The sequence below is a fragment of the Nicotiana tabacum genome, chromosome 21, assembly GCF_000715075.1.
Source record: "Nicotiana tabacum cultivar K326 chromosome 21, ASM71507v2, whole genome shotgun sequence".
Classification (NCBI taxonomy): Eukaryota; Viridiplantae; Streptophyta; class Magnoliopsida; order Solanales; family Solanaceae; genus Nicotiana; species Nicotiana tabacum.
Genome location: NC_134100.1, coordinates 11,791,848 through 11,804,804, shown reverse-complemented (window position 1 = coordinate 11,804,804; position 12,957 = coordinate 11,791,848). Strand labels below are relative to the sequence as shown.

At 42.7% G+C, this 12,957-nt stretch overlaps 1 protein-coding gene across 1 annotated transcript; it reads right to left on the bottom strand.

Annotated features, from left to right (window-relative positions):
* Positions 1–3,754: 3,754 nt before the first annotated feature.
* Positions 3,755–5,767, bottom strand: LOC142175132 (uncharacterized). Its single transcript, XM_075241704.1, has 2 exons — positions 5,356–5,767; positions 3,755–3,810 (listed from the first exon to the last, which is right to left on the bottom strand). Exons 1-2 carry the CDS (start codon positions 5,765–5,767, stop codon positions 3,755–3,757), a joined length of 468 nt encoding a protein of 155 aa, XP_075097805.1.
* Between the last annotated feature and the right edge of the window lie 7,190 nt (positions 5,768–12,957).

Below are 12,957 nucleotides of genomic sequence, written 5' to 3'. Positions count from 1 at the left end.
TAGGTGAGATTTTTATATAGGGGTCGGAATGGAATTCCAAGAGTTGCAGTAGCTTTGTTGGGTTATTTGGGATGTGTGTGCAAATTTTCAGGTCATTCGGATGTGGTTTGGTTGGGTTTTTGATCGAAAACGTAATTTGGAAGATTTTAGAATGTTTGGCTTGAATTCATGTGTTTTGGGTGATTTAATGTTGTTTGAGGTGTTTTGGTGATTGGAACAGGTTTGAATAAGGTATTGGAATAAATTTGTGCTTTTGATTGAGGTCCTGGGGGCCTCGGGGTGATTTCGGGTGGTTAACGGAGAAGTTGAGATGTTATTGCAACTGTTGAAATTGCTGCTTCTGGTGTTTTCGCACCTGCGGTTTGGGGACCGCAGGTGCGGCGCCACACATGTGGAAGAGGAGCCGTAGAAGCGGATTGTTAAGGACTTTCCAGGAACCGCAGATGTGGTGTGGGCCTTCACCTGTGCAGTCACAGGTGCGGATGTCTTATCGCAGATGCGATTTTGGGCTCTTAAGTGAATTCCGCAAAAGCGGAGGATTTAATCGCAGATGCGGTTGAAGTGCCGCAGATGGGGAAAGGACTGGAAGAACATATAAGTTATTTCATTTCGCGAATTTGAGTTATTTCACCATTTTTGACTTCGGCTTGGGAGCTTTTTGGGCGATTTGAGAGAAGGATTTCAACAGAACTTCATTGAGGTAAGGGATTTGCACTTAAAACTCATTCCTATGCTATTATTTTACGGATTAAAGCTTTAAATTGTGGAAATTAAGGGTGAAATTTGGGGAAACTAGGGTTTAGTATTGGAGACCTATGATTGAGGATTTGATAGACCATTTGAGCTCGGATTTCTGAACTTTTGATATGTATGAACTAGTGGGGAGATAAGGAATCTATTGATGTAAAAATTATTGAATTTCGAGACGTGGGCCGGGGGGGTCGGGTTTTGGTAATTTCAGGATTTGTGCCATTTATTGATTGTTTTCACTTGGGCTTCCTTCCCTTAGCATATTTTTTCGTCCTCGTTCTAATTTTGGATAGATTCGACGCGAGTGGAGGCCGATTCGACTGGCAAAGGCATCATGAGCTAGAGATTTAGCCGGTCCGAGGTGATTAATGATTGTAAATGATGTCCTGAGGGTTTGAAACCCCGGATTGCACATCGTAATGCTATATTGAGGTGAGGCACATTCTTGATGACGAGCATGAGATCGTGCACTATTGGGGATTATGACTTGGTCTATCCCGAATGATGATTTTACCGCATATTAGACTGAAATCTATTTGTTATCATCATTATTTGGGCTGAATGCCATATTTGGGCCTTGCGCCAACCATTTGAACCCTTCAGAGATTTTTATTGATATTTTCTCACTATTTTGACTTTATACTTAAACTCAGTCATGTTGTTTACCACTGTTTTCGTACTCAGCCATGTTTACTCAATTTTAATACTTAAATGATAGTTTTAAATGATGTTTAGGCTGGGAAACACTGTTTTTACTATTGCCCGAGTGGCTTGTGAGGATTTTTGATTGAGTAAGGCCAAGTACCTATGTTGTGAGGAAACATTTGATATTGATTATGAGGCCGAGGGCCTGAGATACGTATGCCACAAGGTGGCTTGATTGATATGAGGTCGAGAGCCTAGTGTTGATGCCATGAGATGGCTTGTTATTGCGCTTGGTCCGTAAGGGGCCCCTCCAGGAATATGTACACCCCCAATGAGCGCGGGTACCCATTGTGATGCGAGATTGAGCTCGAGGGGCTAGTATTGTTCTATGTGATTGCCCGAGGGGCTCGTACTGTTCTGAGATGTTGCCCGAGGGGCGAATTTGTTGATACTGTGCCCGAAGCAAGTCTTTACGTGTTTACTTTTCATAATTGATTGTCCATTACCTGCTTAATTATTGAAAAAGGCTTTCAATGAAACTACATTTGAGTTAAAGGATTTTACCTATCTTTCACTGATTTACTGATTTAAAATGGTTTTCGTGCTCCATTATAGAATGCTTTGTGCCTTATGTAATTTCTTGCTTTTAGTCTTTATTTACATTTGTTACTCACTGAGTTGGAGTACTCACTTTACTCTCTGCACCCCTGTGTGCAGATTCAGGCATTGCTGATCCTGCTAGTGTAAGTTGAGAGCTCCCGACGGACATTCGGAGTTCACGAGGTAGCTGCTTGACATCCGCAGACCCGTGTTTCCCCCCCCTTTATCATTTCTAATACTAATGAGACAACTGTAATAGTTTATAGACTTATCGGATTTGTAGTAGGATTTATAGATGCTCATGACTAGTGACACCTCGATTAGGGCTGTGTATGGGTGTTCTTCCGCGTATTTATAGACTTATCGGATTTGTAGTAGGATTTATAGATGTTCATGACTAGTGACACCTCGGTTAGGGCTGTGTATGGGTGTTCTTCCGCGTATTTATGCTACCATTGTCATTTCGGATTTATTTATCATGTTTAGACCGCTTCTTAAATGCTTATCTGTTAATAATGGGAAGTGTCGGCTGGCCTTGTCTTCACAAGAGGCACCATCACAATCGGGTTTGGGGTTAGGTTCGTGACACTATGCCTAAAATAAAATCAACTAGGGAGTGGAGACCCTATGTTGGAAAAAATGTAACTAGAGATTGGGGACCCTAGGCTACCACTTTTTTTGAATTTTTCTTCTTATCTTTTTTTTTTCTTTTTCTTTTTTTTATTTTTCTTCTTTTTTTTATTTCTTTTTTTATAGAATGAGTAAATGCGGGAAAGAATATTTGAGGGGACTTCCCTTTATGGATTGTTGCTGCAAAGCTGTTTCTAGCCCTTGCGCAGTTTCTCTTTGGTTGCACCTGCTTCTTGCAAGGTTGCTTTGGATTGCACATGTTTTATGTTTTCAAACAAAGAACAATTGTTAGTTTGAAATGGTGGTTGGTTTTGTGGCCTTGATTGTATTTGATCACTTGATCTTGGCCTGACTCTTTTAATGAGAACCTCTGTTTCTTGCTGACTTTCTGAAGATCGATCTCTCTTCTAAAACCAAGGATCTTGACTTTCCAAAATTTCACATGATGGTTCACCCGTGTGGAACTTTGGCCTTTTCCTCTTATTCTGCCTTTATGGGCACTTGACTTTGGGTTTATGTCATTTTCCATAATTTTGTCTTCGGAGCATCGGCCATCATGGCCAATCGGGATCGACTTGATGTATCCGCTGAGGCTGGGTGCTCTCTTTGCATTTGGATTCTGTCAAGCGGAACCCTGTAAACCACTTTTGCCACCCTTTCTTTGTATTAGTTTCGGAGTAGAATTAAACCGAAATGGATTCAAAGAAAAGTAAACAAAGGACATTAAAGTGAATTTAAAGAGAAGTGTCCCTTTTAGGGAGGAAAGAAGGACTTATCTGGAGTGTATGCAGACTTCAATAGACATGACATGCTTCTTGGACTGTATACCCGATCTGTGCAGCCATCCAATCTTGCAAAAACCTTCATAATCCAAATCTCAAAACCAAGTAACCTTGCCAGGACTCTTGTCTGTGCCAATGATCTTAAGAAATTCCCTCTTTTCGATCAATGGCGCCCTTTACGGGTTTTCGCCAATTGACCTCTCTCATTTCTCTTCTCACCGTCGCCTTATAGTGCCTTTTACGAGTTTTCACTAACAAGACTCTCTCAATTTCAATTTCTCTGCTCACCCTCGCCTTACGGTGCCCGTGTGGGTTTTAACCAATAAGACTCTCTCATTTTATTTCTCTCATCTGGTTGTATCAGATCCAAACAGCCGCACTCTCTGATTCTTGAACATCCTCACTGATTGATCAGAAGGACTTGAACAGGGTTCAGGTAAAAGGAATTTGGATCGAATTATAACTTTGGAACCATTCAGGCGAGATCATCGCCGAATCATTACACCATTTGCCCCAGTTTCACTTTTAGGGAAATTTGGATTTTTATTTTAGTGTGACTGAACCCTAGAGAGAGGCTGCCTACGTATCCTTTTAGAATCAAGTCGAACACAGTTCAGGGAACACTTTTTGTTTTTGTTTTTCTTTTGTTTTGATTTGATTGATTTTTTTAACAAATGTTTTCAGGTTCCAAAGAAGGTAATAAAAAAAGGTAAACGGCTCAAAGGGTTAGCAAAGGATTGGAGTGTTTGGGGTAGCGAGAATGAAAGCCTTCATCATCCCAATCGAACAATATTGGCACCACAAATGGGTTAAACGTAGTTTCTTTTGACTGCGTCTGCATTTACTGCTTTTTTGAGATCATTTCCTTCGATGTCGCCCAAGTACAATGCCCCTTTTGGCAAAAACTTTCTTATATTGTACGGGCCTTTTCAGTTGGGAGCGAACTTTCCTTTTGCTTCCTGGTGATGAGGGAGAATACGCCTCAAAACGAGTTGCCCCACTTCAAAGTTACTAGGCTGCACTTTCTTGTTGTAGGCACGGGCTATCCTTTGTTGGTACAACTACCTATGGCAAACTACGGCCATTCTCTTTTCATCAATCAGGGTTAACTGTTCCAAACAGGCTTTGACCCACTCATTGTCCTCAATCTCAGCTTCTACAATGATCCGAAGAGAAGGGATTTCAACTTCTGCAGGTATTACGGCTTTAGTGCCATAAACTAATAGATATGAGGTTGCTCCGACTGATGTGCGCACAGTTGTGCGATATCCCAATAATGCAAATGGTAACTTTTCATGATCATCTTTCTCAGAATCTTCTTGATGTTCTTGTTTGTTGCTTCAACGACACCATTAGCTTTGGGCCAATAAGGAGTAGAGTTCCGATGCATTATCTTGAATTGTTCGCATATCTCCCTTATCAAATGACTATTCAAGTTTGCAGCATTATTCGTAATGATAGTTGCAGGAATACCAAAACGGCAGATGATATTGGAGTGCACGAAGTCTACCACAGCTTTCTTAGTGACAACTTTGAGAGTAATTGCTTCGACCCACTTTGTGAAGTAGTCGATGGCGACTATTATGAATCTATGCCCATTTGAAGATTTTGGCTCGATCGGCCCAATGACGTCCACACCCCAAGCAATGAACGACCACAATGCTGGCATAGGATGCAATTTTGTAGGCGGCGCATGAATCAGGTCATCATGTACCTGACACTGATGACATTGTCCGGACAAAACTGAAGCAATCTTTTTCCATAGTCATCTAGTAATAGCCTGCTCGAAGGATTTTTTTTGCTAAAACGTACCCATTCATGTGGGGTCCACACACTCCTACGTGCACTTCATACATGATTCTTCCGGTCTCTTCGGCGTCAACACATCTTAACAAGTTGAGATCTGGAGTCCTTTTGTACAAGACCTCAACGCTCAAGAAGAAACTACTTGCAAGCCGTTTAATGGTTCTCTTTTTGTCTCCACTGGCTTGCTCGGGATATTCTTTAGTTCTCAGAAATCTCTTGATATCATGATACCATGGCTGAACATTTGGTTCCACCTCAACCGTATTGCAGTAACCATGCCTTTCCCGAATTTGGATTTCTGACGGGTCAATGTGGAGATTGCCTGGATACGGCAACATCGAGGCTAAAGTAGCGAGTGCATCGACCAATTCATTATGAAAACAAGGGATGTACCTGAACTCGACTAACTTGAACCGCTTGCTAAGATCTTCCACATGTTGCCTGTATGGAATAAGCTTGACGTCCCGAGTTTCACATTCACTCTGAGCTTGTCGGATAATCAAGTTTGAATCCCCCATGATCAATAGTTCTTCAATATCTTGGTCGATTGCCATATTCATACCCATAATGCAGGCTTCATACTCGGCGGTGTTGTTTGTGCAGAAAAACCGAAGCTGGGCTATGGCTGGATAGTGTTGACCAGTGGGTGAGATCAAAATTGCCCCAATCCTGACACCTTTTGTGTTCACAGCTCCATCGAAGAAGATTTTCCAAGCATTGGTGTCCTCTGATGTTACCTCAACTGAATTCACCTCCTCGTCCGGGAAATAAGTACTCAAAGGCTGATATTCATCATCAACAATGTTTTTATCTAGGTGATCTGCTAAAGCCTGGGCTTTCATTGCCGTGCGGGTGACATAGACTATGTCAAATTCAATGAGCAGGATCTGCCATTTTGCTAACCTCCCTGTAGGCATTGGTTTCTGGAATATGTACTTCAGGGGGTCCAACCTGGTGATGAGATATGTGGTATAGGCCAACAAGTAATGCCTAAGCTTCTGAGCGATACAAGTTAAAGTGCATTAAGTCCTTTCCAACAAAGTGTATTTGGCTTCATAACTGGTAAACTTCTTGCTCAGATAGTAGATTGTCTGCTCTCTCCTTCTGGTCACATCATGTTGCCCGAGGACACATCCGAAGGAATTCTCCAAGATTGTCAAATATAGAAACAAAGGCCTCCTAGGTTCATGTGGGACCAAGACTGGCGGGTTCAACAGATATTCTTTGATTTTGTCAAAGGATTCTTGACACTTATCCGTCCATTTAATCATTGCATCTTTCTTTAACTGCTTGAAGATGGGTTCACATGTGGAAGTCAACTTAGCAATGAATCGACTAATGTAGTTCAACCTTCCTAGTAGGCTCATAACCTCTTTCTTGGTTCTTGGAGGAGGCAAATCCCGAATAGATTTTATCTTTGTTGAGTTTAGCTCGATGCCCCTCCAACTGGCTATAAATCCCAAGAGTTTGCCAGACGGAACCTCAAATGCACATTTACCCGGATTTAGCTTCATATCATACTTACGCAGCCGCTCAAAAAACTTTCTCAGGGCCCGAACATGGTCGTCCTGTATTCTGGATTTGATGATCACATCGTCCACATACACCTCGATTTCTTGGTGCATCATGTCGTGAAAGATGGAAGTCATGGCCCTCATATAAGTTGCCCGGCGTTCTTCAAACCAAAAGGCATGACCCTGTAATAATAGGTGCTCCAGGGTGTGGTGAAGGCTATCTTTTCCGCATCTTTTTCATCCATCAACACCTGATAATATCTTGCATAACAATCCACGAAAGATTGTATCTCATGTTTGGCACAATTATCAATAAGGATGTGAATGTTTGGAAAAGGGAAATTGTCCTTGGTACATGCTTTGTGCAGATCTCGGTAGTCAACACACACTCGAGTTTTCCTATCTTTCTTTGGCACAGGAACTACATTAGCCAACCATGTGGTATATCGGACCACTCGGATCACCCCTGCCTTCAACTGTTTTGTGACCTCTTCTTTGATCTTGTCACTAATATCAGTTTTAAGCTTCCTCTATTTTTGCTGGACAGGGGGATAATCGACGTAGGTCGGAAACTTATGGACCACCAAATCGACACTTAATCCTGGAATGTCATTGTAAGACCAAGCAAACACATCTTTGAATTCACACAAAAATTGGATCAATGTGTCCCTGGTTCTTTCATCTGTGTGTATGCTTATCATGGTTTTTTGGACTTCTTCAAAACTACCCAAATTAACCGGCTCGATTTCATTTAAGTTTGGCTTAGGTTTATTCTCAAATTGTTCCAATTCTCGATTTATTTCCCTAAAAGCATCTTCTTTATAATATTCCGGTTCTTGGTTCATTATTTCACAATTAGACAACGGGTTTGGATCTGGGCATGAAGTCCGCAAGCATGTCATGTTATTTAAAGCTGCATTATTAGAATGAGATTCCCGCCTGATTGGGAATGGAGTAGCCTTCTAGTTTTGCAACTTTGAGTTGGGCCCCATTTACAGGACCTCAGCGGTGCTCGAGCCTTCTCCCGGTTGAACCATGTGGGTTTCATACAACATTTGCCTTATGGCTCCACATATGTCCTCAATTTCCTCGGTTGTGAAGGCCTCATTTTCTTCTTCTTCGTTGTACTTGGGACTGATGAAAGTTTTGTAGAGATGCGGAACCGTCTGAGGAAAACCCAACTATTGCTCTTTTGTTCATTTGCCCATGTCATATTAGCTTCAGTGGCGCGAAAACCCACACTGAAGAACTTTTTGCTGGCATATAGAGTGATAGGTTCTGTGATACCTTGCAATGATGCCCCGAGTCCCTTCCCAGGCTTATAACCATGCTTGATCATTTCAGCATCGACCATGATGGATGCATTTGACAGAAAAGGCCGAGGACAAGGGTTTCCCTCCTCACATTGATCTACGACCACCACCTCGAAAGGTTGATAAACTATATGCTCACTACCTTCCCTGGATTCGAGACATGGGACTGATGGGTCCCGGTAAATTTACTGCTCGTCTTTTTTATGAACCGCAATTTCCTGGTTTTCATATTCAAATTTCACCATCTGGTGGAAAGTGGAAGGTACGACCCCTGCTGCGTGAATCCAAGGTCTTTCCAAGAGGAAATTATAAGAAGTGTCCATGTCTAGGACCTGAAAGGTCACCTAGAAGTCCACAGGACCAATAGTCAAAATCAAATCGATCTCGCCTATGGTGTCTCTCTTGATGCCATCAAAGGCACGCATACAGACATTGTTAGGCTTGATTCTCTCAGTCCCAGTCTCCATTCTTTGCAAAGTTGAGAGAGGGTAGATATCAACTCCAGATCCGCCATCCAACATAACTCTCTACACATAGTACCCCTCACCCTTAACTGTCAAATGGAGGGCTTTGTTATGGGCTGCCCCCTCGGGGGGCAAATCAATCTTACTAAAGGAAATCTGATTGATTGCGAAGAATCTTTCCACCATCCTTTCCAGTTGTTCCACAGTGATTTCAATCGGAATATAAGCTTCATTAAGGGTTTTTATCAACACTTTCTGATGCTTAGTTGAGCTTATTAGCAGAGACAACAAAGAGAACTAAGCAAGAGACTTTCGGAGTTGGTCAATTATCTTGTAGTCCGCAGTTTTCATTTTTCAAAAGAACTCTTCTGCTTCTTCGGCACTAATTGGCTTTTTGATTGGGAAGCATTTCTGCTTGGCATTATTGACTTCTCCCACATTAAGGTATTTCTCAGCTGGGTTAGTTTCATTTGCTTCTACCATGATCTCTTTTCCCTTGTAGGTTACTACAGCCTTGTTGTAATTCCATGGGACGACAGTAGGGACTGTCATGGGCTTCTGTGATGCGCGGCCAATAAACACGGGGTCATTCAGCCTTGGTGTAATTACTGGGCCTCGTACTACATAGGTCTCTTGTTCAGCTCGAACCTTTTTGAAGGGCTCAATGTCATTTGTTCTTTCCTGTGTCCCCAGGGAACGTAAAGAATGGCATCTTTTGGGGGTACTACCCTAGTTTTGGTTTCCGCTGTCTTTTCTGTACTTTAAGGGGTGGGTTTACTCTTCTTATCCCCTTGTCTTGCTTGGCAGCGGCCTTTGGCTTCTTTTCGATATCAGAGATTGCAATGATGGCTTTCAAAGCGGGATCAAACTCCTTATCTTCGCAAATCATTTCAATAACTAGCCCGTTGTTGTCAGCCAGTAATGGGTTGTTGGTCACATTAGGAATTTTTTCATCCTTTAGCACTATCCGTTTTTGCTCTATGAGATTTTCTATAGCCCTTTTCAGAGTCCAACAGTCCTCAGTGTCATGCCCTTCTGCTCCCGAATGGTAAGCACATCGAGTTCCAGCTCGGTAGGAAGGTGACTCTGGGTTTTGCCTAGTTTGGGGTATGGGTTGCAACAAACCCTTTTAGACTAGTTTAGGAAAAAGGCTAGAGTATGACTCTCTAATAAGCGCAAAGTTTGTTCTTCTGGGTAGATCCCGAGCACGGGCATTGTAAGGAAATTATTTTGTGGAGGTCGGGGATTATACTGAGCTGATGAGGAGGGTTGTTTCTAGGAAATGGAGCTCGGTTTTGGTTGAACTGTTTTTGTGGCCAAGCATACGACTGGGCATTCATTACTGCATACGGCTAATGAGCCATAACATAAGCCATATCCTGATGAGGATAATAATGTTGTGGGGTGTTTGGAGGGAAGTAACCTCTAGGTGGACGAGAGTTTCTCAGACTTGTAGCTGTCATCACCACCTCTACATTCTTCTTTCTATTTGCTACACCTCCGGACCCGCCTTGAATTTCTTGGGATCTAGCTCTTATGGCAGATTGGCTTAGTATGCGCCCTGTTTTCAGACCATTCTCGACCATCTCACCAATCTTGATGGCCTCAGCAAACGGTTTCCCCAATGCAGACATCATATTCTGAATCTAGTCAGCCTCTTGGGCTTGTAGAAAGACGCTCACCATTTCTGTTTCATCCATCGGAGGATTGACCCTGGCTGCTTGTTTGCGCCATTTAACAACATATTCTCGAAAACTTTCTGATGACTTCTTCTCGAGATTGGACAGAGAATTCCTGTCAGGAGCTATGTCTATGTAATACTGAAATTACCTGAAAAATCTCGGGCCAGATCATCCTAATGTGCCAACGAGACATGTCTTGGTCCATGTACCACTCAGATGCGATGTCAACTAGACTCTATCCGAAATAGGCCATTAGGAGCTCTTCTTTTCCACCTGCCCCTCTTAGTTGATTGTAATATCTCTTGAGGTGGTCTATGGGATCCCCGTGCCCGGCATACTTTTCGAACTTTGGGTCTTGAAATCCAAGGGCAAATGCACATATGGGAAAATGCATAGATCAGCGTAGGATACGCTCTTTTGTCCGCTTAAACCTTGTATATTCTTAAGGGTTTGTTCCATTCTCCTCATTTTTCGGGTAATTTCATCTTGCTCGGGGTTCTTTGTAGCCTTCTCCTGTCCCACAGTAAACTCGTACCGGGGTTGTTGAGGGTAAGAATTGGTCTGGGTAGGTTCTGGTGGAAACGATGGTACTTGGAAGGTGAAGGATGATGGATCAAATCTTGGCCTGGGCACCGTTGGCTGCACCTCATCTGATGTTGGTGGTGCGGAAAATATGTTGGAGGCCACTCCCGAAACCACTTGGGGGCGAACCTCGGAAGGTGTTCCGGTGAACTGTGCTGAGATGGTGGAGTATCCAAGTGGAGTATTCGGGTAATTTATCGGGACATTAGAATTTCCACTTGCTCTGGGAAGTAACTCAGGGAAACAGGGTATGGCACTCGACGGCTCCATACCATTGGACCAGGTGTCCCACATTTCTAGCACGCGGAGGCGCAATACCCTATTCTCTTCAGCTGTCGCTGACTCCGAGGTTGGGATAACCGATAGCGGGCTATCCTCTGAGATGGGAATCGTTGGTGGATGACCTTCTGACGACATTTCTATACTGCCTTTTGATCTTGTAAAGTACGGGTATGAAGCCAGATTACCACAAACCAACCACCTTAAAAACAAAATCTATACTCAACAGTAGACAAAACCGGTTAGTTTGAAGAAATTAACCCATAGAGAATCACACATTTGAGTGTGATTCACCTACACAGTTAAATGTGTTTCTACATATTTTGCAACGGTTGCATGTCTCATCCCAACATTTGTTTATTTCCCTGATTTTCTCTCTTGATCTCTTTTGCACTCTTATTTTCTCTCTTTTTGGTTTTTCTTTTGATTTTCTCTTTTCTACATTCCTTTTTTATTTTAAAAATCATGATCGGATCCGATGAGGATTGCCTACGTATCACGACGCCGCATGAATCAGATCATCACGTAGTTCAAGGAAATCAGTATTTTCTAGGAATTGAAAAAAAGATGAAGAAAATGACAGACTCGAAACAGACCCTAAAACTGGAAACTGAAAATACAAACTCGATATGAAAATTAAGAATACATAAGTGCTTCTATTCCAGGGGCCCGTGGGACATCAGTCGGTCTTGCCACGGGCCTATGCGCAAGGTCCCCTTGAAGACGCTCCAGGTCACTCATCATTTGATGAACAAAGGTCATTACCCCAGCAAAGAAGGTGGTTCTAGTCATGTCTTCACATTCATGGCACTTCATGACGATGTAGTCAGCAATGCTCTAACTCTCTCCCTGATGATACCCTTTTCTTGGAGCAAACGCCTGATTTGCTGAGACCTAGCTTTCAGCACTTAGGTGTCATGATGGTTTTGACCCTGTAGCTATTGCAAATCTTCCTCTAACTGGGACATTAATGCAAAGCAATGTTCCCTTTCTGCTTTAAAGTTCTTAGCTTGTTTGGCCATCTCATTTTCGAGGGTAGTTAGCCTTTTCTTCAAATTTGTTATTGTTCCCTCATATTTCCTTTTCAACTGCCGTACAAACTCCGCCCGTCCCTCTACGTTCTTTGTCAGCTGTGTTTGGGCTCTTGCTATATTAACCTCAGATTTTTCTAGGTAATCCTAATACTCAGATTCTTTCCTTATAAGACCATTTATGAGCCTTTCATCAGCCCAGCTTCTTTCTTGATTCTCAGTAGCTATCTTCATTTTTTGGATCTGGGCTCGAAGGTCTTTGTTTTCTTAAGCTAGTTTCTTCTTTTCCCCTTCATCAGCAGCAGCTTGTACACTATTGTCAAATTTGAGATCCCTGATTTGTCCCTCCAATTTGCTTATCTTGGCCCTGTAGCTTGCCTTTTTTGCCAACCAATCCCATTGCTCCCGCGAATCGTCATTAAATTGCTGGACGTGGGGTCTTTTAGCAGGCCGTTCGGGATCTAGAGGGACTTGAAACCTTTTACCAAACCAAGTCATGTAATTAGGGTCTAACTCGCATTTAGATAGATACCGCACCCGAGTCTTTGGCTCTAGAAATCTACACTCATTCCAAATCTGACGAACTTTTCCTTCTTGAAACACAACTTTTGGACCCAATTCGATGACTTGTCGGCTCAAATCTTCGTCATGTGGGATATTTTGAAACCTGCCTAGTTGGCATAGCACCATGTGTAGAGCGTATGGCTGAATGCTCCGGAGACCCATTAAGAGAAGATAGCATACCTCGGCTGACATGTAAATGACTTCAGTAACAAGGAGCCAACCGAAAGTCCACTCAATTATGTCTGAAGTTAAGGAACTTAAATGCGCAAACCAGGCCTCTGTACCTTCTGGAAATTCACAACCCACCACCCGATT

What these genes read in the sequence shown, in the direction of transcription:
- LOC142175132 (XM_075241704.1), bottom strand. Translation starts at nt 5,767, where the DNA reads ATGGCAATCGACCAAGATATTGAAGAACTATTGATCATGGGGGATTCA. An exon ending in AACCATTAAACGGCTTGCAA is followed by an intron (nt 3,811 to 5,355) that starts GTAGTTTCTTCT and finishes CTGATCAATCAG; the next exon opens with TGAGGATGTTCAAGAATCAG.